The sequence below is a fragment of the Suillus clintonianus genome (assembly GCF_016758775.1).
Source record: "Suillus clintonianus strain FC179 chromosome Unknown DEU56scaffold_120, whole genome shotgun sequence".
Classification (NCBI taxonomy): Eukaryota; Fungi; Basidiomycota; class Agaricomycetes; order Boletales; family Suillaceae; genus Suillus; species Suillus clintonianus.
In genome coordinates, this window is record NW_024539344.1 from 102,053 (window position 1) to 125,586 (window position 23,534).

The 23,534-nt window shown below is 47.9% G+C and overlaps 9 protein-coding genes across 9 annotated transcripts; 4 read left to right on the forward strand and 5 right to left on the reverse strand.

Moving 5' to 3' along the window:
* Positions 1-234: 234 nt before the first annotated feature.
* On the forward strand, positions 235-3,980 carry DEU56DRAFT_873692 (uncharacterized protein; the record flags this gene model as incomplete). Its single annotated transcript, XM_041355880.1, has 11 exons — positions 235-732; positions 786-987; positions 1,037-1,265; positions 1,316-1,448; positions 1,497-1,672; positions 1,722-1,818; positions 1,879-2,335; positions 2,502-2,564; positions 2,625-2,978; positions 3,002-3,180; positions 3,879-3,980. 11 exons carry the CDS (start codon positions 235-237, stop codon positions 3,978-3,980), a joined length of 2,490 nt encoding a protein of 829 aa, XP_041203118.1.
* An 823-nt stretch (positions 3,981-4,803) lies between these two features.
* Positions 4,804-5,010, reverse strand: DEU56DRAFT_746227 (uncharacterized protein; the record flags this gene model as incomplete). Its single annotated transcript, XM_041349189.1, has 1 exon — positions 4,804-5,010. The coding sequence occupies one exon, from the start codon at positions 5,008-5,010 to the stop codon at positions 4,804-4,806; it is 207 nt and encodes a 68-aa protein (XP_041203119.1).
* Positions 5,011-5,032: 22 nt separating this feature from the next.
* Positions 5,033-5,335, reverse strand: DEU56DRAFT_746253 (uncharacterized protein; the record flags this gene model as incomplete). The annotated part of the gene is made up of 1 exon (XM_041349191.1): positions 5,033-5,335. The coding sequence occupies one exon, from the start codon at positions 5,333-5,335 to the stop codon at positions 5,033-5,035; it is 303 nt and encodes a 100-aa protein (XP_041203120.1).
* A 1,360-nt stretch (positions 5,336-6,695) lies between these two features.
* DEU56DRAFT_917978 (uncharacterized protein) lies at positions 6,696-7,111 on the reverse strand (the record flags this gene model as incomplete). The annotated part of the gene is made up of 3 exons (XM_041358055.1): positions 6,696-6,905; positions 6,956-7,045; positions 7,097-7,111. 3 exons carry the CDS (start codon positions 7,109-7,111, stop codon positions 6,696-6,698), a joined length of 315 nt encoding a protein of 104 aa, XP_041203121.1.
* Positions 7,112-7,221: 110 nt separating this feature from the next.
* On the forward strand, positions 7,222-7,641 carry DEU56DRAFT_709731 (hydroxymethylglutaryl-CoA reductase; the record flags this gene model as incomplete). The annotated part of the gene is made up of 1 exon (XM_041347474.1): positions 7,222-7,641. A coding segment is annotated over one exon (420 nt), but the record flags the coding sequence as incomplete, so codon positions are not given.
* A 4,546-nt stretch (positions 7,642-12,187) lies between these two features.
* On the forward strand, positions 12,188-12,676 carry DEU56DRAFT_917980 (uncharacterized protein; the record flags this gene model as incomplete). Its single annotated transcript, XM_041358056.1, has 4 exons — positions 12,188-12,271; positions 12,318-12,334; positions 12,394-12,484; positions 12,542-12,676. 4 exons carry the CDS (start codon positions 12,188-12,190, stop codon positions 12,674-12,676), a joined length of 327 nt encoding a protein of 108 aa, XP_041203123.1.
* A 2,149-nt stretch (positions 12,677-14,825) lies between these two features.
* Positions 14,826-17,991, reverse strand: DEU56DRAFT_760498 (uncharacterized protein; the record flags this gene model as incomplete). The annotated part of the gene is made up of 11 exons (XM_041350437.1): positions 14,826-15,724; positions 15,775-16,004; positions 16,049-16,452; positions 16,504-16,740; positions 16,812-16,826; positions 17,104-17,356; positions 17,410-17,481; positions 17,530-17,580; positions 17,632-17,733; positions 17,796-17,852; positions 17,912-17,991. The coding sequence occupies 11 exons, from the start codon at positions 17,989-17,991 to the stop codon at positions 14,826-14,828; spliced, it is 2,400 nt and encodes a 799-aa protein (XP_041203124.1).
* Positions 17,992-18,332: 341 nt separating this feature from the next.
* DEU56DRAFT_760499 (uncharacterized protein) lies at positions 18,333-20,080 on the reverse strand (the record flags this gene model as incomplete). The annotated part of the gene is made up of 7 exons (XM_041350438.1): positions 18,333-18,459; positions 18,514-18,940; positions 18,999-19,130; positions 19,215-19,309; positions 19,584-19,603; positions 19,652-19,959; positions 20,011-20,080. The coding sequence occupies 7 exons, from the start codon at positions 20,078-20,080 to the stop codon at positions 18,333-18,335; spliced, it is 1,179 nt and encodes a 392-aa protein (XP_041203125.1).
* A 123-nt stretch (positions 20,081-20,203) lies between these two features.
* Positions 20,204-23,521, forward strand: DEU56DRAFT_917982 (uncharacterized protein; the record flags this gene model as incomplete). Its single annotated transcript, XM_041358057.1, has 14 exons — positions 20,204-20,248; positions 20,304-20,501; positions 20,554-20,760; positions 20,810-20,999; positions 21,136-21,181; positions 21,233-21,427; positions 21,484-21,649; positions 21,687-21,711; positions 21,748-21,847; positions 21,896-22,293; positions 22,340-22,515; positions 22,574-22,701; positions 22,751-23,403; positions 23,451-23,521. The coding sequence occupies 14 exons, from the start codon at positions 20,204-20,206 to the stop codon at positions 23,519-23,521; spliced, it is 2,598 nt and encodes an 865-aa protein (XP_041203126.1).
* Between the last annotated feature and the right edge of the window lie 13 nt (positions 23,522-23,534).

Consider the following 23,534-nt stretch of genomic DNA (forward strand, 5'->3'; position numbering starts at 1 on the left):
TCCTGCAGGCAACAACGACTGCCCTGCGGACAATAATGACCTTCCAGCAGATTTATCTGACCCGGGACAGGCATTTGATGAGTCCAACAATCCGGTCGACGCAGACACCGTTTTTTTCGGGCCAGGTGATAGATTATACCGTAACTATTACCCTAAACTAAACGGTACATTCTTTGAAGCTTTCTGGTGTGTTGCAACTAACCAAAGTTGATATAAGTGCGTCCATGTGATGCAATGGGACACTTCCTTGAAGATGGAGCACCTCCAGCGCCACCTCCAGACAAGTCGCCCGACGACTGGACTCCGTACCGAGATCGGGTTGAGTTTGAGACTGCGGAGTTTCTGTATGTCCACAACCAAATGTCCGCTGGGGATATCAACATACTACTGGATCTTTGGGCCGCAACCCTCCTGAAATACGATGACAAGCCGCCATTTGCAGACTGCCATGACTTACACAGAACGATCGACAACACACCATTGGGCGATGTCAAATGGCAATCGTTCAAGGTACGGTACACTGGGGAGAAGCCAACAAGCGATGTACCACCCTGGATGGACCAGTCTCATGATGTGTGGTACCGTGATCCCCATGAGGTGATTCAGGGTATGTTGGGAAATCCCGACTACGAAAAAGAGATGGATTACCGCCCTTTCCGTGAGTTCTCAGCTGACGGCGACAAACGACAATGGCAGGACTTCATGTCCGGTGATTGGGCTTGGAATCAAGCCGTACATTTTATTTTTTGTTTTCTCTAGCGACCCAAACTAACAATCTTTCATAGGACATAATCTCTGAAGATCCGGATATGCTCGGCTCAACTTTCGTGCCGGTTATACTCGGATCTGATAAGACCACAGTTTCGGTGGCGACTGGTGCGAACGACTACTACCCCTTATATGTATCGATTGGCAATGTTCACAACAACGTCCGGCGTGCACATCGTGACGCCGTTGCCATTGTTGGTTTCCTTGCTATGCCCAAAAGTAAGTCTCATATGCCTTCCGTTGTTCTGCACTAATTACAGTCGAGCAGCTACGAAGGAGCACACTGCCGATGCAATATATCGGAAATATCGCCGACAATTGTTCCACTCATCCATCGCCAAGATCCTTGAGAACTTGAGACCTAGCATGACCAAACCAGAGGTGGTTCGCTTTGGCGATGGCCACTATCGGCGTGTGATTTACGGGCTTGGTCCGTATATCGCAGATTACGAAGAGCAGGTCCTTCTAGCATGTATAGTGTGCGGCTGGTGCCCCAGGTGTGTTTTTATCCTCTGCCTCAGTTCTAACTACTAATGTAGTACTACAGGTGTATGTCCAACCGCAAAAATTTAGATGAGAAGTTGTTGTGTCGGTGTTGTGACCACACAGAGGCGCTGATCGAGGAGGTTGCAACATCCCTTGCTCTGTGGGATGAGTACGGGATTGTTGGCGACCTTGTTGTAAGTCTCATATGCGTCTCTAATGCAGCCGAGATTCACCCTTTCTAGCCGTTTACCAACGACTTCCCTCGCGCCGATATACATGAGTTGATTGCACCGGATCTCCTGCATCAACTCATAAAAGGAACCTTCAAGGACCATTTGGTCGAGTGGGTTGGGAAGTATTTGGTACACGTACATGGTAAGAAAGAGGCAGAGAAAATTCAAGATGATATAGACCGAAGGTAGGTCAATTTGTCCTGATTAAATATTTCAAAGCTCACATCATAATAGAATTTCTGCAGTCGCCTCCTTCATGGGCCTTCGACGTTTTCCAGAAGGTCGAGGATTCAAACAATGGACAGGTGATGATTCAAAAGCGCTTATGAAGGTAAGTTTTTTTTTTGCACGCTATCACAATGTTGCTACCATTAGACTAACAACTATCTAGGTTTATTTACCCGCCATTGAAGGCCACGTCCCAACTGATGTGGTGCGCACGTTTCGTGCATTCCTTGAATTCTGCTGCCTTGTACGGCGTAGTATCATCACAGAGTCCACATTAGGCCAAATCCAGGACGCTCTCGACCGATTCCATCATTACAGGGCTATTTTTGAGTCCACCGGCGTCGTTTCCACGTTCTCCCTCCCCCGACAACACTCGTGCACCCATTACATCCTCCTTATCCGACTTTATGGTGCGCCGAATGGCCTTTGCTCGTCAATCACTGAGACAAAGCACATCAAGGCAGTCAAGGAACCATGGAGACGATCGAGTCGCTACAAAGCACTCGGTCAAATGCTGGTGACAAACCAGCGCTTAGACAAACTTGCAGCAGCGCACATGGATTTCAAGAGCCGTGGAATGTTGAACGGCACCTGTCTGTCTGCAATGCTTCAAAGATTAAGTAAGTTTTATTGCTCTCTACATTGTTGCCGTGTGCTAAATATCTGTGCTAGAGCATTTGCGCTTGAATAAGGATCCTGCTGCCACCAACGAGTCCAACCACGCCAACGACAATCTTTTGGTGCTGCCCTCCAACCCCGACATTACAATACTCGGCGATAACGAAGAGGGTGAAATCGACGACAGCCCAACGCTGGTACAAGCCCATGTTCAGTTGGCAAAAACGATTCGTAAGTTAGCTAATATTTTCAATTGAATAGTTTTCTAATATAATCCTTCCCATTGTGCAGAACGCAAACGTGCACGCACTATCGCTAATCTATCAACAGAACTCGGTATCCCCCATCTCTACACCCTCCTCCGCCGATTCTTATTTGAGCAAGCGAACCCAGACGACCAGCGTGCTCCCTCTGACATCCCGCTTGCAAGATGTCCTCAATTCGATGGAAAAATTCAAGTGTTCAATTCTGCATCGTCAATGTTTTATGCACCCAGCGACCGCAGCGGGATTGGCGGCATGCGCCGGGAACACATCCGCGCCTGCCCCGTTTGGAGAAACAAAGCACCCCGGTATGACTGCGTGTTCGTTAACATGGATGCAGATGTTGAAGGGATGGGGGGCATGGAGGTAGCCCGTATAATGTGTTTTTTTCATACACATTCGAAGGTATTTTGTACCCATGCGCTGTGGTACGCTGGTTCGACAAAGCCAGTGACGGGCCCGACGAAGACACAGGGATGTGGATCGTTAAGCCTTCTTTCGATACAGATAATTCGCTGTTCGTTGGAATCATCCACATCGACTCGATCTATCGCGCCGCGCACCTTGTTCCAATCTATGGAACTGTTAAGACCGTGTTCAACGGGTCGGACCGGAGGGGCTTAGCTTCAGCTCGTGCGCTGCGCTCTTTACCCGAGTACGTGCCCCTAATTTACAGGGGGTTGGGTATCGTCGGCCGAAGGGTATAGACGGGCTGGACGAGAGAGAGAAGACTACCCGAGACTTCGTCCGGGTAGAAACTAACAAGGTACAGACTACCCGAAGGTAGAGGCGGAGGTATTTAGCCTTAGGGATATAATCCCGAGGCTCGGAGGATCGGACTAGGATAATAATCCCAAGAGCCGAGAGGACACGAGGATTGAACAGAGTCTAAGTTAATATTCGAACTGAGGAAATACTACGGGTTACAAAGGGTTTATATACTGTAGTGTATCCGACGGGTTTCCGGCCGGAGCGCAGTCTTCGGATCAGAGGGCTATGTAGAAAATGTACTAACGGATATGAACTGCTGCGGACGATCGAGAATGGAGCCGGAGATTAAATGAAACAGGGGGGACAAGTTAAATGAAAGGGAAATGAATAGACTAACGGACAGATCAGAATGAACCCGGATATTAACTGTCAGAAGGATCCGGGCGTATAGGGGCATCAAGAAGCATATACAAATGGGGACACGGGGAAATGAATTCTAGAATGGAACCGAGAGAACGGACGGACCGGACCGGACGAGAAGCTTCAGGTACGGAATATGACAGGAACACAGTTCATCTCACGCGACCTCAAGCACTATGATTCATATGATGCTTTTCAAGCGTTCTACATGAACAAATTCGCAGACCATCACGCATTTGAGATTGCGTCTTAGGAACTCAGTGAGCACAACTAGACCATGTTGCCTACTATCACTCACAAGCAAGCGATCGAAGAGTTCGACGAGCATAATGCCCCGCACCTACTACCGAGCGATCGAGGAATATGGCGAGCGCAATTCCCCCCCTCTACCTCTCCATGAACCCCTCCCCTCACTTTCAACAACACCCACAGCAGCAGCAGCAGCCTCCTCTGAATCACGTCTCGCTCATGCCTGCCAACCCAATGAATTTACTCGCTATCACTCACAAACGAGTGATCGAAGAGTTCGACGAGCGTAATGCCCCACACCTACCGAGCGATCGAGGAATTTGGCGAGCGCAATTCCCCCCCCTCTACCTCTCCATGAACCCCTCCCCTCACTTTCAACAACACCCACAGCAGCAGCAGCAGCCTCCTCTGAATCACGTCTCGCTCATGCCTGCCAACCCAATGAATTTACTCGCTATCACTCACAAGCGAGCGATCGAGGAATTTGACGAGCATAATTGACCCCCACCTACTACCACATCACTCATCAGAACTTGTCACCAAATCCCCCCCCCCCCCCCCCCCCTTAATCTAGATGGGCCGTGTAATACTTATTTGACTTAATACAACTTTTCCCACTTTTTTGAATCATCCTGACTTGTGAGCTTGAGCGCACGCTGAATTGACTTTTGAGAAAGTCTATTAAGTGAAAAAGTGATGTTTCGGTTTCATTTCTCAGAAATTAAGTCGCATTAAGTAAAAAAAGAGACCGGTGGTTTTCCTGATGTATTGAACAGGACTTACCCATCGAGATTTGATAAAAGGCAGGCAAGGGAAAATGAAGTCAATTACACAATCTCAAATGCATGGTGATCATACTTGTTGATGAAATAAGATTGGAAGACATCGTAAGAGTCGTCTGAAGTGATTGTGCGAGGCAAAAAGTTTGAGCCATATACTGGAATAAGATGCACTGCACAGAAAATACAATCAATATGAATGATAGAGATGTCTGGTGTGTCGTCCTCAAGTGTTGCGGGAGCAACAACATACATTCCAGTGTCTGGATCATGAGCATCAAGAACATGTGAGAACCACCGAACAACAGCACATTGAAAAAAATGATGTGCAATTGTTAAAAGAAAAAAAGCAGAGCAGTCGTGCAACCGCAAGACCACCCATAAGATCAGTATCAGTGTTCATGTTGACAAAGACACAATTGTGCCGCAGTGCATGGATATGTTCGCGTTGCATACCTCCAGTGCCACTAAGATCACTCGGTGCATAGAATGAGGCAGCTGCAGAATTGAAAACGGAGACTACCCAAGAATAATGGTGCTGATATGGGGTCAAATACAGGAGGGTCAGGGTCAGCGGCATGAGCTTGGGCATGAAGAAATTCCTGGATCATTTGAAGAAAATTGGGGAGCTCAAGCTCATTGCCAAGTGCATGCACTTCACATCTACAGCCTGAGACAAGTAGTGTCAATAAGTGTTACAAAGAGCACAGATAAACTTACAAGGTGTTGCCGCAAGCTCAAGATGTGCTACCACTGTAGGTCCATCAAGATTCAATCACCGACTTCACCCTCAATTGACCTATGCTCGGGTTTGTTGACATTCAGAAACCCAGACTGCTGAGCAACCATGGCCCGTGCATTGGTACACAGTGCCTGGTGGGGGGTGGGCGGGTGAGGCGTGATGTGACTGGCGGGAGAGGCATGTAATGGTCAGCCATTGCTCGAGGGGCGCTGGCATCTTCAAACTCCGTCAGAGCATCGCCACCTGTGCCCAAGACCACAGACCTAAAGTCTATGCAGACTTGTGCCCAGAGTCCCCAGACCGGCCATTTCAGAGATGCCTTCACCAAAACAGGAAGTCACAATAATCCCAAAGCATCCTGATACATCTCGGCAACGGTACACGACTCTGTGGGTGTAAATCCTTTGTGTGTGTGTGTGTGCATAGCATCAGGAAAACAACCGGTCACTTTTCTCACTTTATTAATCACTTAATTACATGAAAAGGACAATTAAGTCATTTGAGTGAAAAAGTGCAAGCCACTTACTTAAGCCCACTCCATCTCTGAATTTTCGCTTTTTTTCACACTTATTTCACTTAAAAAAGCAGAAAAAGCAGCACAAGCATGTCATTGAAAAGGGCCCCGGCATACAAGAAAGTAAAATAAGCATAAATTAAGGAGACTCCTGGAAATAAAAAGTCAGGGGCTAGCCAAACATACTAGGGGGGAAGGGGTGGATATGTGGGCAGAAAACGGCGGGGCGGATGATGATGATGGAAATCTACTGTACTAGGGTAGCAGCGATGGTATAGTAATGACTTGTATCCTGCAGCAGCGCTAGATGTCAGCGAGATTTTGAGCAAACGGGATGGAGTTTGTTACCTTGGAGTTCTCGAGGGAGGTGTCTTTGTTAGCATCTAAGATGACGCCAGAGGTGTAGGTCATGCATGGGCTGAGGAACCTGTGATGTGTGAGGAGGAGACAATATGGGTTGAAGGGGCGAGGAAGACGGCTCATTGGATGTATTCATTCTACAAACAAACAAAGTTAGTCCTACATGTCACTCACTGTAAGCATCAGAAATGCTTACCCAATGCAAAGTGTCCATGTGACGGTACATGGTTGCCGTCGGCAGCAGCACGAGCATGAGGATGAGGATCGGAGGGAGGGAGTCAATGTGGACTTGTTGTGTTGCGTCAAGGGTTGCCCCTGGGTGTGTTACGGAGGTGACTTGCACAGGACGGTGCGGTTATGCTTGCCCACCTCAAGCCAGCCCTCTTCTTGCATATTGTTTGCTGGGGCATTGTTGTTCTGCTGAGTTGGAGCCTGGTTGGGGTTGGTGAGTGATGAGGAGAGCGTTAGAAGCTCTTCTTCAAGCGTGTCGAGGTAGAATCCTAGGAATTCTTCTGCATCTTCTTGATGCCCGCCCTGCCAATACAAGTCAATATCGAAATTGTCAGGAAAGTCCACTCACGCACAGTACTGGGCGGTGGTACCGATAATTGAAGGAATGAAGTCACAGCCAAACGAACAACACCATGGTGGAGGACCTGAGCAGTCTGCTTGGTCTGCTTGTAATTTGCTAAGGTAAAATTTAATCAGACACATCAACACATCACATGTGCGACGAACATGTCACATTCACCTCAAGCAGATGTGTCAACAACAACACCGCATGCGACGAGTTCCTGCCCGACCACTACGCATTCTTGATTGACACTTCACTTTTTGATCCACGGTATCAACTGTCCTCACCAACGACGCCATGACGCGTAGGCCTGCCATCGACTTCCCTTCCATCGTCATGGCTGCAGAAGCTAAGCTACGGATCGACTTGGAAGAAGGCTTTGAGATCATCCGTGAGGCATTCAATTCGACGTCGTGTTTCGCCAAGCTTCAATGCCTCAAGACTGCCATGGCTGGTTGTACCCTCTTCGTTCGGTTCGCGACACACACTGGTGATGCCATGGGTATGAACATGATTTCCAAGGGCACGGAAAAGGCGCTTGAGGTTATTCAGAAGCATTACCCAGAGATGATCATGCTTGCGCTATCAGGGAACTACTGCACGGACAAGAAGCCTGCTGCCATCAACTGGATTGAGGGACGCGGGAAGAGTGTGGTGGCTGAGGCTGTCATTCCTGGGAGGGTTGTCAAGAGTGTGTGTTACCTGGAAGCTATCCGCGCCAAGGTCCCAGAGCTGGTCACACAGGAGAAGGTGCATCCTGGGTCTACTTGCGAAAAGGAATTGGTTGAACGCATCGTTCAAGGTGAGGTCAGTGCTTTTAGCGCTTAGTGCTGCCGAAGTCCAGTTCGGTCCAGTTCTTGGGGGTGTTTTGTCAAACCCAGAACTGAACCTTCGGTCCAGTTCAGGGCAGGAGGCAAACCCTGGACCAGACCATTTATAAGGTCCGGTTCAGGTTCAGAACCGGTTCGAACCATCAAATTTCTCATTTTAATTAGCATAAAATACAAAAAAAATTATATGCTATGCCATGCTCATTTTCAGAGCTCAAGTGCCTCGAACCTCTTCAGCAGCAAGCAATTGTAGTGGTGAACAACAAGACTAAGACCAGGAGGTGGGAATGAGTCTGTCAGGATGATGTAAGTAGCTTGAATAACGAAATGACGCACTCTCTGAGAGTGGGAGGTGGGAGACGTTAGTACGAAAAGACGTCCCAATGCAGGTGACGTGTTGGAGAGAGCCACGCACATGCCTATCAACCTTCAACCTGCCTGTATTAAGGATGAGCATGCAGCATGTAGAACAAGCGTGGTGGTGATGACAGTTCTGGCTTGTGAGCAGTATCAGAAGCAGCCAGTCAGACAACTGAGTAACGCCGCAGAGCAGTCATTTGTTGGAAAACTCACATATTCCAGCTTCTCAGGGCGCCCGTTAAGCCCTCCATTCAGTAGTTGCCACTCTGATAACCACCAACAATAGGGCCAGCTGATCGACCTCATCCAATCTGTCCAGAATAGCGAGTGCGGCAAGAATACTGTGATGCTCCAGCATTCCGAAGTATGTGTGTTAGAATGCTCACCTTATATGCAACCATTTTCTCGATGTCAATTCATCAAGCCTTCTGAGAAGCGAGAGAGCATTGATGGCACAGTCATGTGTATCAGTCTCGCCAAAAGTGTCGCCTGCAAATATTCCAGAAGGCTGCTGCAAAGATAAGATGACTACATCATGTCAGTGATGTCAAACCATTCAGCAAGAGAACAATCACGGTACATTTCACAACACAGTCGACATCGACTCTATCAAGCGCATTCTGTGTCAACAAAATTTGTATTGCGCTGAGAGTAGAAAGCAGGTGCACGTCAAGAAGAAAATGTACTGACCTGGCAAACGCTCATTGGCAACATGTCAAGTGCATGGTCAAAGAAGGATTATCCCATGGCAATAGATAGCCAATCGAGGTTGGATGTAGGAGTGACAACAGACGGAGTTTGGAGGGTACACTTCCCAAATGTAGCCTGAGGGACTCGCCAGGCAGGAACTCTCGGGCAAGGTGTCGAGGGAGATAAACTGCGCTGTCTATACAGGAGGGATTTTGTGTTGTTGGGAACGGCAAGATTGGGAGATTGATTGCCGTATGAGGTGGCAGAGACGAGAGTGGGAGTCATGGAAGGAGGAGACAATGATTATATTGGGGTCGAGGATGATGAGGGACAACTGGAGGATGAATAGGTCTTGGTCTTAGCAGAGCTCACAGAGCATGAAATCGCAATAGTGCAGGAGCTGCCCATGGATAGGGAAGGTGTTGCGGACCCATGAGCACTGCGAAGCCATGGCGTAACGCCAGTCGCTGCCAAGCAACGTCAAGAAGGTAAGCCTGTGAATAAGCTAAAATGAGACTTTGTAGTCAAAGTGACTTAGTCTACCTTTGAGTGCAGGCAATTGTTGACGCGGCAGGACGACAAAAGATGAGTTCGAAGAGGTTCAGACGTGTTCGAACCAGTTCTGGGTAACCCCGAACCTGTTTGGAGGTTCGGTCCAGGGGCCATGCCAGACCTGTGACCGGACCTTGAGTCCGGTTCGGAAAAGTTCGGGTTCGAACCAAGGTTCAGAACTGGACTGCGGCAGCACTATTAGCGCTGGCCTTGATGGACCTACCTCTTCCACGGAAACATCGACATGCAATGGCCGACATTCAAACCGCAACTCGGATTAACGGCGAGGAGCACGGGTGACTTAGTACTACTACCTTTTATTACTTATTGGTTAAATACAACTTTTCTCGCTTTTTTTGGTGGTCTGACTTGTGAGCTTAAGGGTGTCTTAATGCGCTTTTGCAAAAGTCAATTAAGTGGGAAAAGCAGTGTTTTCAGTTGGATTTATTAATGAAAAGTAACATAAGCGGGAAAAAGGGACTGGTGGTTTTCCTGATGTATTTTGTGTGGAATAGTTGAACGAATCCAGCGCCATATGTATCTCATGATGAGGTATACGCGCACAACGTCCAAGTATTTCATACCGTACTAATATGTATGATGATAGAGCTTGGCGGCTGAAAGCGGTACAGGACGCAGTGCGAATATTCACTGTTCAAAGCACCAGTCGAATGATAGCTCATGCATAACGAGCACTTCCCACAAATAGCTACAACATTCCCGTTCCAATCAGCCAGAAATCATCACGGAGAATTCCAATAATGCGCGAGCGCTTTTTATGACGATGGCATGCGTAATACATCTTCCGTCCGCTGTCTCAGAAGTCAGAAGTCATGCGCTTTCGAACGACAGGATCTGAGCGCTATCAGCGTGCCATACAATGTAGCGCAAATCATAGCACAGGATGCCGGGGGCCGCTAACTGTGTGAGATTACGAGCTGTAAGCCAGACATCGCTTCCCAACAATCTCCTTGTGAGGCTGACCACTCAGGCTCAAACCGAGTTGCCTTGGAAATCATCGCTGGTTGTTCATTTGAGAGATTATTTCCTTCTGCATAAGCGGCCAACTATAATAACCCGGCCAAAAAGTATTGAACTGACCTTTTCGATATCGCAACTGGACCACAACCAAGCTACCGACAATATCTGAGAAGGCGAGTCTAGGAGATGCAGTGTCATTCCTAGGGGGTGCACTGATTCGGTGCATAGCTATTGCGTTACACGCGACCATGTCTTTCGTTTGCTGTGCTTTGCGCCGGAAGGATGAGATTGATGGCTACAAGTCACGAATTAGCAAGGGTAAGGGTGGAAGAGGAGGAGGAAGTGTGGATGTACCTCAAACACCCACAACTACCTGATGAAGACAATGTAACCTACTGAGCAGCGTATGAAGGTTCGTTATAACGTGCCCCTAGTGCTGCCTGAGAATGCGAGGGATGAATTTGTGTTCTGCATGTCGGATAGTCTTGGTGGTGGAGCGAATGTCGTGGGAGAAGTAGAAGGAGTGATTTCGGAGAGGAAGTATTTGGATGTGAGGGAGATGGCTCAGATGAGCTCGAGGTAGTTTCAAGTTGCGGGGTCTAGAGAGAACTTAGATCTTCGCGGAGTTCGCGGAAAACCCATGAGGCGTTGAAATTGTACTTCGTAGAAGGATAGACTTGCATATCGAAAGAGTGCCTTGTGCATTTTCGGTGAGTGGTCGTTTTAGCTTTGCTTAGACCTGGACGGAGTCAGAGCCTGCGGCACAAAAGGAGATTTGGTACGGATCACTATCCGTGAGCCTGCTTTCGATTTCTCTCCGTGGCGAATTTGCTCCATTTTTTACTACACAGCTATCAAATTTGTGTACATGTTGAAACATTGAAACATTGAATTCGGCAAGGGCGCAGTACAAAGTGATGGGTGGGTGGCTGTGCTTCAAGTTTTTATTCTCATCCACTGCCTCGCTTTCACTGTCCATGCCAAAGTGGACGAACCGACAACTGACGCTTTTGCTGGTATCACTGCTCACTGGCAGGAAAAGACGCCGGGTCGTTCAATGTATGGTAGACATGCTGCCCAGGTCACCCATCGTAAGGACTCACTACTAATTGTCATTTTTTGTACTCTTGCTCCAGCTGGTCGCAGGTACGCTGTCACTCTGTCCCCTGTATTCAGCTATCTCATTTGAATCAAGACCTGTCACGCTCTCACAAACCATCCCTGATGTTTCATAATGCTCTCGATCATCCTGTTCCTATGACACTAGGTCAGCTCAACCGTTCGGTTTTTCTGTGCCCGTCGTTTTCACCGGTCTGCATCGTTTGCAACATCACCTTAAAAATTGCTATATCTTAGTACGACTCAGTCCAGGAGTGCTAGCAGACATCACAGGACGCTCCGAGTCTCGCATAACTTTGACGTGCTGATGTGATGTTAACCCTGGTCGGTCATCAATCATCTTTTACAACGCTTAGTGCAATCATATCGCGCTGAACAGTCCTTCCAGCCATGGCATGTAAATACAGCCATTACCTGAGGCCTGAATCTCCAACGTTGCCACCCTCAACCTCTTCTCCTCTTCCTCTCAGCCGAACTTCATCGATGCGTCCACGATCCCCTTATTCCCACCCCCGTCTCCTTCCACCACTCATTCTACCCATCACTAAGCCCATCCTCGATCCTCATTGTTTTGCTTCATCGTACCATCATGCCCGGTAGCGTAGCAAGCCGGTCTATCAGACTTGAAGGTAGGTCACTCCATACCACCTTCTTTTCGTATCGGTTTTGTGACCCTCGCGCTGTCTTCGGTCATCAGCGGCAAAATCTCAATGTTCCCCTCCTGGCGCATCCCCGCTGGCATTTACGTCACCATTAATATCGACTCGAAGAGACGTTGGAAATCAGCCATCGAGGTCCTATCATCCGATATAGAAATTCTCTCTCTTACTCGTAACATAGGGCGATCCTGTGATCATGTCAGCGTAAATTCCATATACTTTCGGACGCAATTAAAGAACTGATCTTTGGTTTATAGATCCCCACCCGTTTGTGGTGTTCGCCCTTCCCTCGCGCTGAAGGCCTCTCTTGTACATGCTTGTGATAATCAGGATGATGCACTGTTTGGTGTAAGTCACGTTGGCTGGCCTCTGTTGTTGGCTTTTGCTGACCGAACACCGGGGTAGTCCATCGTCGACTGCAAAATTGCTCGAGATACAGATGCAGGCCACGCACGACTTGCCAAATACGTGTCACGCAAATTGAAGAGGGTCTCTCGCATTAACAATATTCTGCTGCATTTTCAGTCGGTTCTGGATTAGTATCCGGTGGCCATCCTGGCCACACAGTGGCTCTCACCAACTTCGCGCGGGCCTGCCTTCAAAGCTATATTCAAAAGGATACTAGCACTTCCCTCCGCCCGCCATACTGAGTTACATATTCGCAACGAGTTCACTGATCAGTGACTCATCACTTCAGGTTCTGCCCGCTCCATAGGGAACTCAGACCTGGCATTTGAGAGATTTTACACTTCGCCTGAACCGGGAGGTATACATTACCCCCAGCGACGCCACGCCAGAGTCGATAATGCGGTGCACTACTCTTCGATTTCTATCGTTCAGCTCGTCATCCTCTGTGCCCGGCGAGCACCTGAAACAATCAACAAGGCCTGTACTAAGTCTGTACAGTCGGCTGTCAAGAACACGTCTGATTTCTTGGCAATAGCCGACAAGCGCGAGAAAGAGAAGTTTTTACAAAGGCCTTTAAGTATGCTACCAGACACTCTGCGAGAATATTTGGGATGCTTGATCGCAGCTCAACGTGTGAGCAGAACTGGTTTCGCCTCTATTTTGCGGTCAGTACGTGTTCTGATAAAGAGTTTCATCACTGACTTACCCAAACCCAGGCTATACTGTGATATTAATACATTACCTGGCTTACAGTGGTAGCAAAAATGTAATACATTAATTGTTGTACTTACAGGCAGTAGCAGGCTGATGTATCACTGTTGTATCACTGGTGAATCCGAAAAAGATGCTTTCATCCAGCCTGTTCCTGGTTCTCTGGGTTCTTTTTGATTGTTCCTCCATTATTTCGGTTGTTCCTTGATTCTTTATATTTGTCAGCTGACAATATTTTCTGCGGTTGGTTATTCCTTGCTTCTTTCTGTGTCAGCCGACCTTATTTAGCCAATATATTTTTATGCATGGTTTTATTTAGCACATTTACCCACGCAGAGGTATGTACAGTTCTTCGGCAGCTCCCTTGCATTACAAATACTAGGGGCCGGCGCTGCCAACTTTTAACCTTGCTCCGGTTGTCAACGCAGTGTAACGGCTTCTCCCGTATTTGGTCTTGTTGAAGTTTCGTACTGTTCCGACGTTTTAATCAGTTTATCAAACATGATCAAAAGCTATTTGGACCAAGCTGAAAACAAGATCAAACGAGCCAAAGCCCAACCTACTAAATTGCTTCAAAAAAATGCTTATCGCATTGAAATCTCATTTTTTATGTTGTGCCTGCTGTACTGATATTTTCAGTGGTTGGTTATTCCTTGTTCTTTCTGTGTCAGCTGACTTAATGTACAGTTCTTCGGCAGTTTGCGGGTGGCTTGGAGAGTTCCCTTGCATTACAATCGTACCCAAAACACGGTGCAGTCGACACTCAATGAATCTTCCAAATTTTTACCTGCTCTAACCGTCCAGCTCTCAGATCAATATCTTCATTCGGACTCTTGGCTCTTTCTGTTCGGTGAGTAAATATATTGACTTTCGAGTGTTCTGACCAGGTATTATTTGCTTTTCAGTGTTACTTACTGGCAGGACTCTGACAGCCTGGACCCTGCCGTTTTGCATCTTCTAGTACTGCCACCCTCCAGTAATGTCGCCAAGCCACCCACGGCCTCCACTCTCTCACTCACCACCAGCCTAGGCTATTGCGCCATCCACCGCCCTCTCACACCTTCCAAATGCCTCTGCACCTCTGTCGCACAGTGAATTGCAGGCTCACTACTGTACCATTGCGTACATTTCAATTTTCAGTGAATATATCAAACTAACTCAACGCCCACACAGCATTTTTACTTTGTCCAACCGGTGAGGTTTGCAGTCTGAGCTGAGACTGCAAACCTAAGCCGCTCTATGCCAAACACGCTGATCAAGTCCGGTTTAGAGGAGGACCTTTCTGTACTCTTAGTTTTAGTGTCTGTCTGAGCCTACTGGCCATGTCGTATGAGACCTCTCTAAATGATTATTTTACATATTTTCAATCCTCGGTCGCCATTTACACTCAGTGACACTTGTCTCATGCGCAGATCAGAATTTGCCTTGTTTATGTAAGTGCCCGGAGGGCTGTTCTATCAAAATTTCTTTTGATGTGAGTCAGAGACTGGTGCTCGCGCCACCATGATACTGTTAAGCTCAAGACAATGAAATTTCAAGTACATTATTTATAGATGTGTTCAACTAATAATTAACCAATCGCATTGGCGGCAGCAGCTCGAGTGGACTGGAATCTTTGTTGTTTCCCTCGGCTGGAGGAGACAGCCTGTAGCGGATCTGTCTCTCCTGCACGTGTGCATTGAGCCCGTTTCTGGCGCTTTGCCGGACGTTCATCTACAACGTTGCTGGGGTTTTGAGCATCAAGTCCCACCCCAGAAATAAGCTGCGAAGGCCTTGTTCCCAGTGTCACAGGAGTCGTGGGTGCAGCTACTGAGGATGTGGTGATGGGTATGGTAGTTGTGGGTGCAGCTGGAGAGGGTGTGATGGTGGGTGTGGTGGAAGACCTGACCACAGGTGAATGGGTGATGGTAGGCATGTCAACCACTGTGGTGCGAGGTGTGATGACCGACGTGGTGCTAGGCGACGAGAATCTAATGAAATTGTCGAACTGATAACGAAGGTGGGGAGGAGAACAGACCAATCCCGTGGTGGTGTTCTGGAACTGCATGGATTTGAGGGCATCGTCAAAACTCTCGAGATTTGAATCCAGATTAAGAAATGCGGTGGGGGAAGACATAGGGTCCAAAGTGAGTGGCGCTAGCGGTGGTGGACAGAAGGGTACATAGCCCTCTGGCATGGGGATGATGGGCCTATCCAGCTCTTGGTTGATCTCATTGTCTTGAGGAGCGGGGGGCAGGTGTTGGAAGAAATTCTCGTAGAAGTGCTCTTCAGGTGGCGCAGGAACTACCTCTTCTTGCGCTAAGTGCGTGGGAGGGAAGATAGGTGCCAAGATAGGTGCCAAGTCTGCCTCTTGGGATGTGGGGTTTGAACCATGTAATGTATCAGGCGCTACAGGCATAGGCATTGGAGGATCATCGTTTGTAAGCATATCGTCTGGAGCGGGTGTTTTATTTGAAGTCCCAGCTTCAGCTATATATTATCAGTGAAATGTTTGAAAAAAAAAATAGTTGGATACATACGGAAAACATGAGACACAAACTCGTAGTAGGGCAGCATAACATTATCGTTAGAAAACGCGTGGTTAAATCGATTACCGAGTTTCGTTGACCCTACATGTAAGCTGCTGACATCAATCGCACCCCCATTTGATGGGTCAGGGCCACCGAGGAGGACGCTGAATGTCCATCCTGTGGCCTCATGAAGCTCTCCGAAGAAAGTTGAGAGAATTTCTGTAAGTCTCGGTATAATTCTGTCTTCAATCAGCAAAGGAACAGGCATGAAGATAACACTTACAGATCATTGGTCACCTCAGATGATTTCCTCCCCTTCGCCGCCTCGCGCGCTGCTTCCCTCATCTCTCTCGTAAGTTGAGAGATTTCCTCTTTCACCTCAACGGACTCATTCTCCCAGCAGCGGTCAACATGCTTTCGGATCACCCGAAGGTTCGTCTTCTTGGGATCGGGGACGTCAGGTTGTTCTTTGATGGCTTTTAGCTCATCTTTAACGCTGGCCTGGACTCGAGTAGTATAATACTTTTTAGCGTAGACTTCGCTTTCCTTGAGAGGACGTTTCCGACCAGCTGTGGGTCCCTTAACGATATTGCTGAGAAGTTTGTGGACAGCCGAATTGCCCGCTGCAGCCGCTTTGCGGCCAGGCTTTGAATTACCATAATCATTACGGAATTTGACCGTCAGGCACTGGATGCAATGTAAGTCCCCAATACCATGCATGAAAAATAAGAAATAGACCTTCTGAAGTGCGGCTTTGAATTTTTCGTTCTCCTCTAATTGAGCCGCGGTGAGAACTTGATCCATAGGAATACCTGGAAACAAGGAAGCCCTCGCGGGCCATTGTTCCTCCCATTGTTCGAAGAAGGGTTGCCAAAAAGTGGTATAGTTCCCCTTCTTTTGGCATTCGAGGTAATCATCCTCAAAAGTTGCGATGAAGGCCAGTTCCTCCTGCGTCAGCCATGTACGCGGCGCCATCTATTTGTGTTACATTTAGCATGCCATCACATATGACTATAATTAATTAAATCCATTTCGTCATAACATACCTTTTTTTTTTGGTTCTGTACGCGTTGTCACTGTTTGATGCCAAGGTTAATGCGTAATGCCAATACAGTTTTCCAAGCTCGGAATTTTCCGATTGTCACCGAGCGCTCTGATTTCAAAAGGTGTTGAATCAAGTTCTATACTACCTAGTTGTATTTTGGGCTACTAAGGAATAACATTGTGTTGGGTAAGTTGATGATGTAGTCTATGCTGTTCATGCACTTCAACTAAGGAGTCTACACCTAACATGGCATGACTAAACACGTCTTCTAAGTCAGCCAGAACCCTGCGCACATGAGACACAGAACTATGTGCCCGACTGAGGTCCTGCCCTGTCCCACATTCCTCAAGAACATCGTTTTCTACAGTTTGCGCACGCATAAGGAGGTCTTCCAACCCATTGTGAGCAGACCGCAGGACGTCCAACGAATCTGGCTTATCCGGGTTTGCTATGAAGAGCTCACAAAGGCCCTCAACCAATGCTGTGCTTGACGATGACCCAATAAGGACCTGCAGGCTGGCATCGATGTCATCGCATTGCCTTGCCCTTGATCGAGATCATTTAGCCTTATGAACTACTGCTGAAATGAAATAACATACCATTTGTTTTTGCGTTTGTTGTGTGCATCTCGTACTGAGCGCGCCGGTTTGAGGCTACTGGTATTGTCCAAGCTGGGCGATCAGGTAAGTGACAATATTATAGTTGTGCGAGAAACGTACGCCTTTGAATTTGATTTGTTTTGATATTTGATACGGATCTCCTCACGGTTACTAGGTATAGAATGTTCAATGGTTTGAGACATTGATATTTCAATGACATACCGAGCATAATAGGCTTTCCGGGATCGGCGTGCAGCTTCAATTTTCTCCTCAGCTGTATGGTGTGAGCGTGGCCTTCCTACAGTGACAGGCCTATCACACAGCCTAGAACTTAGGTGACCTCGAGTCAGATGTTCAGATATTCAAGTGGCTGGTATGTATCTTACCTATCTTCCTTCCCCTTGTATATCTCCTTTTTTTGCGCACATAGCTTATCGCGGTGACTGTAGTATCAGTGGGTCCACCATCATTAAGAGAAATAACAATAAAGTGAGTGAAGTACCGTGCATAGTAAGCTCGTGTATAAGCGCGTGCAGCTTCTGCCTTTTCTTCTTTAGTGTTGTGTAGACGTGGTCGTGCCATGTGCATAAAAGTGGGTTGAAAGTAAGCCAGTTGAGGCACTCAATATATGTGTAGGAGTTTTGAATGGCTTCACGTAGGAGATTAATTTGGATTTTTATGCGAATTTATCCTACCATTCTCTTACCATCCTTCAAAATTGAACTCTACGAATATCATGCCTACAGTGTAGGGTTTATATCTTAAGTTTAATGTTCTTGATAGGCATGGCGCTTGTATGCTCTCATTAATGTAGTACTTGTTTGCAATATGTTTTGATCAGACGAAGCACACCGACATTCAAGAAAAACCGTTCATTTTGCGACAGCTATGGACATACACAAAATTCACTAAATAATCATGTGCTACAAGGCCTGCGAAGCATCACCGCGATCAATTGCACCCTTCACGATGTTTATCCCTTGCTCGATGGAATCCACCTTGTGGTAGATGGCTCGAGAGACACCGAGCACTTTGGGACCGGTTGCATCCCTACAATGAAGAAATGAGCTACTAGACATCAGAAATTCGGAAAATCCAGCTCACCAGCCTGAAAAGATGCCGATGTAGCGACCTCGAGTCACATAATAGAGCGGCGGGGTGGCATCAACTGGGACATTGAAGTAGGTATCGCGGTAATGAATCAATGTGGAATCATTCGCAAGTGCAGCAGCTGCAGCAGCCGCATCTTCGTCATCAGAGGAGTCGTTTTCCTCGTAATCGACATAGACAGTGACATGCCCTGCAGGAACAACCACAGTGGGAGCAGCAGCATGTGCAGTTGCGGGGGCAGAAGTAGGAGTGGTGCCAGCACTATGGGCAGCAGCTGCGCCAGGAGAAGCAACTGGTGCAGCTTCCCTGGGACTGTCAATGGTTGTAGCAGGGGGGTCATCAGAGACAGCGGGAAGAGCAGCCAATGCCATTTCGGTGCTGCCAGCGGCAGGGCCCAGGCCCATTCTGACGGTGATGTTATCTGTAACATTGCCGAAGCTACATGAGTAATGAAAATATAAAAGAATCAACAGATTCACCATTGGATGTATCACCATCGGTGCCCGTGTCCGTGCCAATGTCTAAGGCCTGAGATAGTGTCTTTTGATCGTCGAGGGAAAGACACTGGAGAAGATTGATGAGACTGTCCAGTCGGACAGATACCATGGTATCTGTCCGACTGGAGGAAGGCAGTTTCTGAGTCATGGGAGTGAGTTAAGTGAGTACCTTGAATAGATAGATAATGTATCACTCACCACGTTCTGAATTTATACTCCATAGGCCGGCGGGGTCGGACGTCCAAGAAATGGAGGATGGGATGACTTCCTTGGATTTGGGAAATGGCGGATCACTGCAAAGTGCCAGATATTAGTAATAATCCACGTGGCACCAGCTGACTAAATCTTGGCAAATCCATCACAGCTTCCATCAACATCGGAATCGGGGATCATCAATCACTGATCGATCGCGCTCAAGCTCTCATGTATGGTCTAGCAGGTAAGTGGATTCTCTAGTACTATCCACCAATCTTCTAAGCTTGCCCGACACCCCAGTACCAGAACCATTTCCGCGGCTCAATTCATGTTCGATTCTTCTCGCGACGCAGATTACATCGCGTTGTCCACAGCATGTGGCCCTTGATATTCTGCATCAAGGTCAGTCATAGTGCATATTACGTGCACAGCTGACTTACCCCTCGAAGAATCAGCATCTCCGCCGTCAATTTGGCATGCATGCTGTCGGTTAGCAAAATGTGAACATTCGACCCGGGCCACAACTTCTGGTGAAGAGGCCACATGTGGTCGAAATCAATAAGCATGGTCTGTACGAATGTGATCGTCTCATCTGAGGTAGTAGGCCACTGCATATACTGTGGTATATGATCTTTCAACCAGTCCTTCTGCACAGGCGTGAAAATCGGCCCTCTGGTTGGGGTTCGATTATATCGCATTATGTATGAACGAATTTCCGAAGACACATGTGCTGGGGGCGGATTGTGGTCTGTTTTTGAATGTCAGGTATGTGGCAAGATATCACTATCAATGGGCTCACTTCGATGGGGGCGCAACAAGTATTCAACGGTTGCCGGTGGGATGGCATTATCATTCAATGGTGTTACCATGATTCACGAGGTGGGTGAGGAGGGACAAATTTGTCCATTATTATATACTGGCGGGATCCTCCAATTACAAATGGAGGATCCTCTGACTACCCGACTGAGCTGACAGATTAACCACAGTGCACAATGCCCCGTGGTCGCCCCCCCAAGAGGCCTGCACTTGAACGGGAGGTTTTTGTCCCCGTCTCTATCAACCCCGAACCTCATCTTTTACGACTTCGTGCAGCAGAGATTACCGCTGAAGGAGCACACGGCTGCAAACACACTATGTTGCTGGAATTCCCCCCGAAAATTCATCAAACGACAACATATTTGGATAGATGACCGCGTTGAGCATCCCAGCGACTGTCAATTTGAGGACGAAACACTTACAGACGACATTGTTGATATTTGTTCCACGGAGAAGCGCAAAGAGACCGCGGCAGTGGGTGTTCTCATTTGATATTCGTTTGGGCATGCTAACTTATTGGACTTAGGACAGACCTTTGCTCGCCTGGATTGGACAACGTCAAATCTTCCTGGACGAAATGCTGCGCCTCAATGGACGCGGGACTGAAGGTGTCACTTGCTCATGTGGTGCAGTATCGCCTCAATTCCGATGCTGTGACTGCCATGGCATTCAAATATTCTGCCGTGAATGTACACTTCAAAACCACGTTCTTCATCCTTTGCATAGGATTGAGGTGTGTTTCATACTTATTTTGGCATCAACGTATGACTGATCCTTGTCAGATATGGAATGGGACTTTTTTTCAGCGTATCACACTCAAACAGCTCGGGGTTCGGGTACAACTAGGCCATAACCCAGGAGAAAGGTGCTACAAACCTTCTCCCGCTGCCGGTGATGATTTTGTGGTCATCGCGCTCGATGGTATTCATGAAATCGCCCTGGACTTTGTGGCTGCGCTTCGGCTCAGATTCGGTATAAACAATTGTTACGTATGCGGTGGTATCCAGCCACAGTCTCAGAGCCTCGAACTGCAGCAACCTTTACGGTTCTGCAGCATTTTCATATTCTATCCTTTGAAAGCAAGGTATCTGCTTACGAGTTCTACCAGTCGCTCGCAAGGTGCACCGACAATTCAGGGTTAGTAGCGAATCAGGGTGAGTATTTTAATTTATTCCGTGCAACTGTCTGATGATGATATATTCTAGGATCGTTATTCCGCTTTCATGCGGATGGTACGCCAATGGCTGTAACCTCAAGCAACTTTCCCGCGGAGGAAGGGGACACGACCCCGCTGGTGTCAATGCTACTGCCGAAGGAGAGTTAGCTGTTCTCTGCCCCGCGTGCCCACAGCCCGGGAAGAATCTTCCACTAGACTGGGAGAAGGAACCTCTATTTACCAGGTAAGATGTTGGTTGTCTTTCCCTGATTTTGCTGAGCTCACACATTATCTGAGCAGATGGAAATATGCGCTGTTTGTTGCAATCGATGCGAACTTTAGATTGAAGCGCAAGGCGGTGTCTTCTGACACTGCTGACCCTAGCCTTAATGCTGGATGGGCGTATTTTGTGCACGAAGACTCATACAAATCTTACCTTGCAGATCGTGCTTCCGACAAGCAAGAGGTAAGTAACATGTTTTCAATGATAATTCTCAACTTAGACTTTTTCTGTAGCGAAGCACGTGTGTAAGCCACAATGCAGTTAACATGGCGGATACCAAGTCCTCCCGTGGCTTGCTGCAACAGGAGTTGGGACGATCGACTGCGCAAGGCACGATATGAAGCTCCCAAACGGAGTTGGAGACCTGCAGAAGGGTGAACAGTATGTATTATATTGCATTTGGAATGTTTTAAGGCTGATGTTACTCAGGTACATTAATATGGACTATATCATGTGTTCTGCGCTCTTCATCCTCGCGATGTCCATGATCAACATAATCCTACGACATCGCCTGCCAGTGGCACAAGAGACTCTGGACTCGAATGGAAACGAATGCCGGAACGACTTTCTCCCCCCCGCGAATCTTCCCTCATACATTTTTTTTGTGCCGAAGTTCCACATCCAGGCCCACATCGATGAGTGTCGCACCAATTTCTCTTTCAACTGGTCGAGGTACGTGGGCCGAACAGACGGCGAAGCCCCTGAACGGGGCTGGTCCAATATAAACCGAGTGGCATCAAGTACCAAGGAAATGGGACCGGGAGCACGCCGGGACACTCTTGACGATCACTTCGGTGATTGGAACTGGAAAAAAATTACAGCATTAGGTGAGCGGTTTCTTTCTTTCAGTCTCAAATTCTGACATAGACTTAGGGCGGACATTGCATAAGAAGATGATTGAAGCTGTAAAGTGGACGAAGGAGCACTCCGAAGCCCTCTGGAACTGGAGAAGACTATTCAGCCGGCTCTTATCGCGCAGTGGAAGGCAGAGGTGGAATCCTGGGAGGAGGATAACTCCTCTCCGAACCCCTTTGAAAGCCGGTTTAACCGTAAGTGATCCTGGTGTTTTTGCAGTGGTTGTTCTAATAAATGGTAGCGGTTACACAGGCATCCGTACGACTACAACTCACTGAGCTTGAAGCTCAAGACCTTCAAGCTGGAATCAATGTCTCACTTCACACCGATGTCTCTCCAAGCGGATTGATTACATCGGGCATGGATCTCGAGGATCAACAGTAAGTTTTGTATTCATTGTTACACTACGCCATACTGACAGTTCTACAGGGCACGCTTAAGATCCAGTCTTGCCAATGTGTCCCTCCACGACACCGACAATCAGAAGGCCATAACACAAACTCAAATCGCCTCCCTCCAACGACGGCTTGATGCCTGGGCCCGCATCCAGGAGCTATACATGCCGGTTGTCTGTCAACTCCGGCATCGATCATCAGAGGCTAGTGGGAGGCCACAGGAACTCAAACCTGAAGACTTCAACCTGTGGCTCCCTTCGCAACTTCCAGCTGGCACCCCCGTAGACCTGACGCTCGCTGGCCACGAGTGGGAGCTACGCTACGCGCAGGCCCTCGATGCCCTGAACGAAGTTCGTTCCCACCTCCGGCTTCGATCCCACATGTACAAGTACAAGGATAAAAATGTCCGTGGTCAAGCGGGTTCCACTCGCGCCAAGAAAATCATTGATGCCGTGGAATCGAGGAAGCACGCCAGTGTATTGAAGTACAGACGTGCGCGCAGTGCCCTGCTGTCTCTTGGCCACCGTCTGGAGAAGTGCGGTTGGGAGCTCACCATGCGCCCACTTCTTGACTCCGATGTTAAGCCTATGGGTGACATGGAGCAGCAAGGGAGAGGAACCATCTCCTGGATTTGGTTAGACTCCCGTGCTGATAACAGCTGTACAGAAAATGAACGCATACAGGATTGTAAGTGTATGGTATGTTTTACTCACATTTATCTGACATTTTGATAGGTGTCCGCTTGGAATGGTGCAAGGCTCGTGCCCGCGACACCGGTGGTCGGAGGAGGTGGAGTTATTGCTAGAAGAGATGAGACG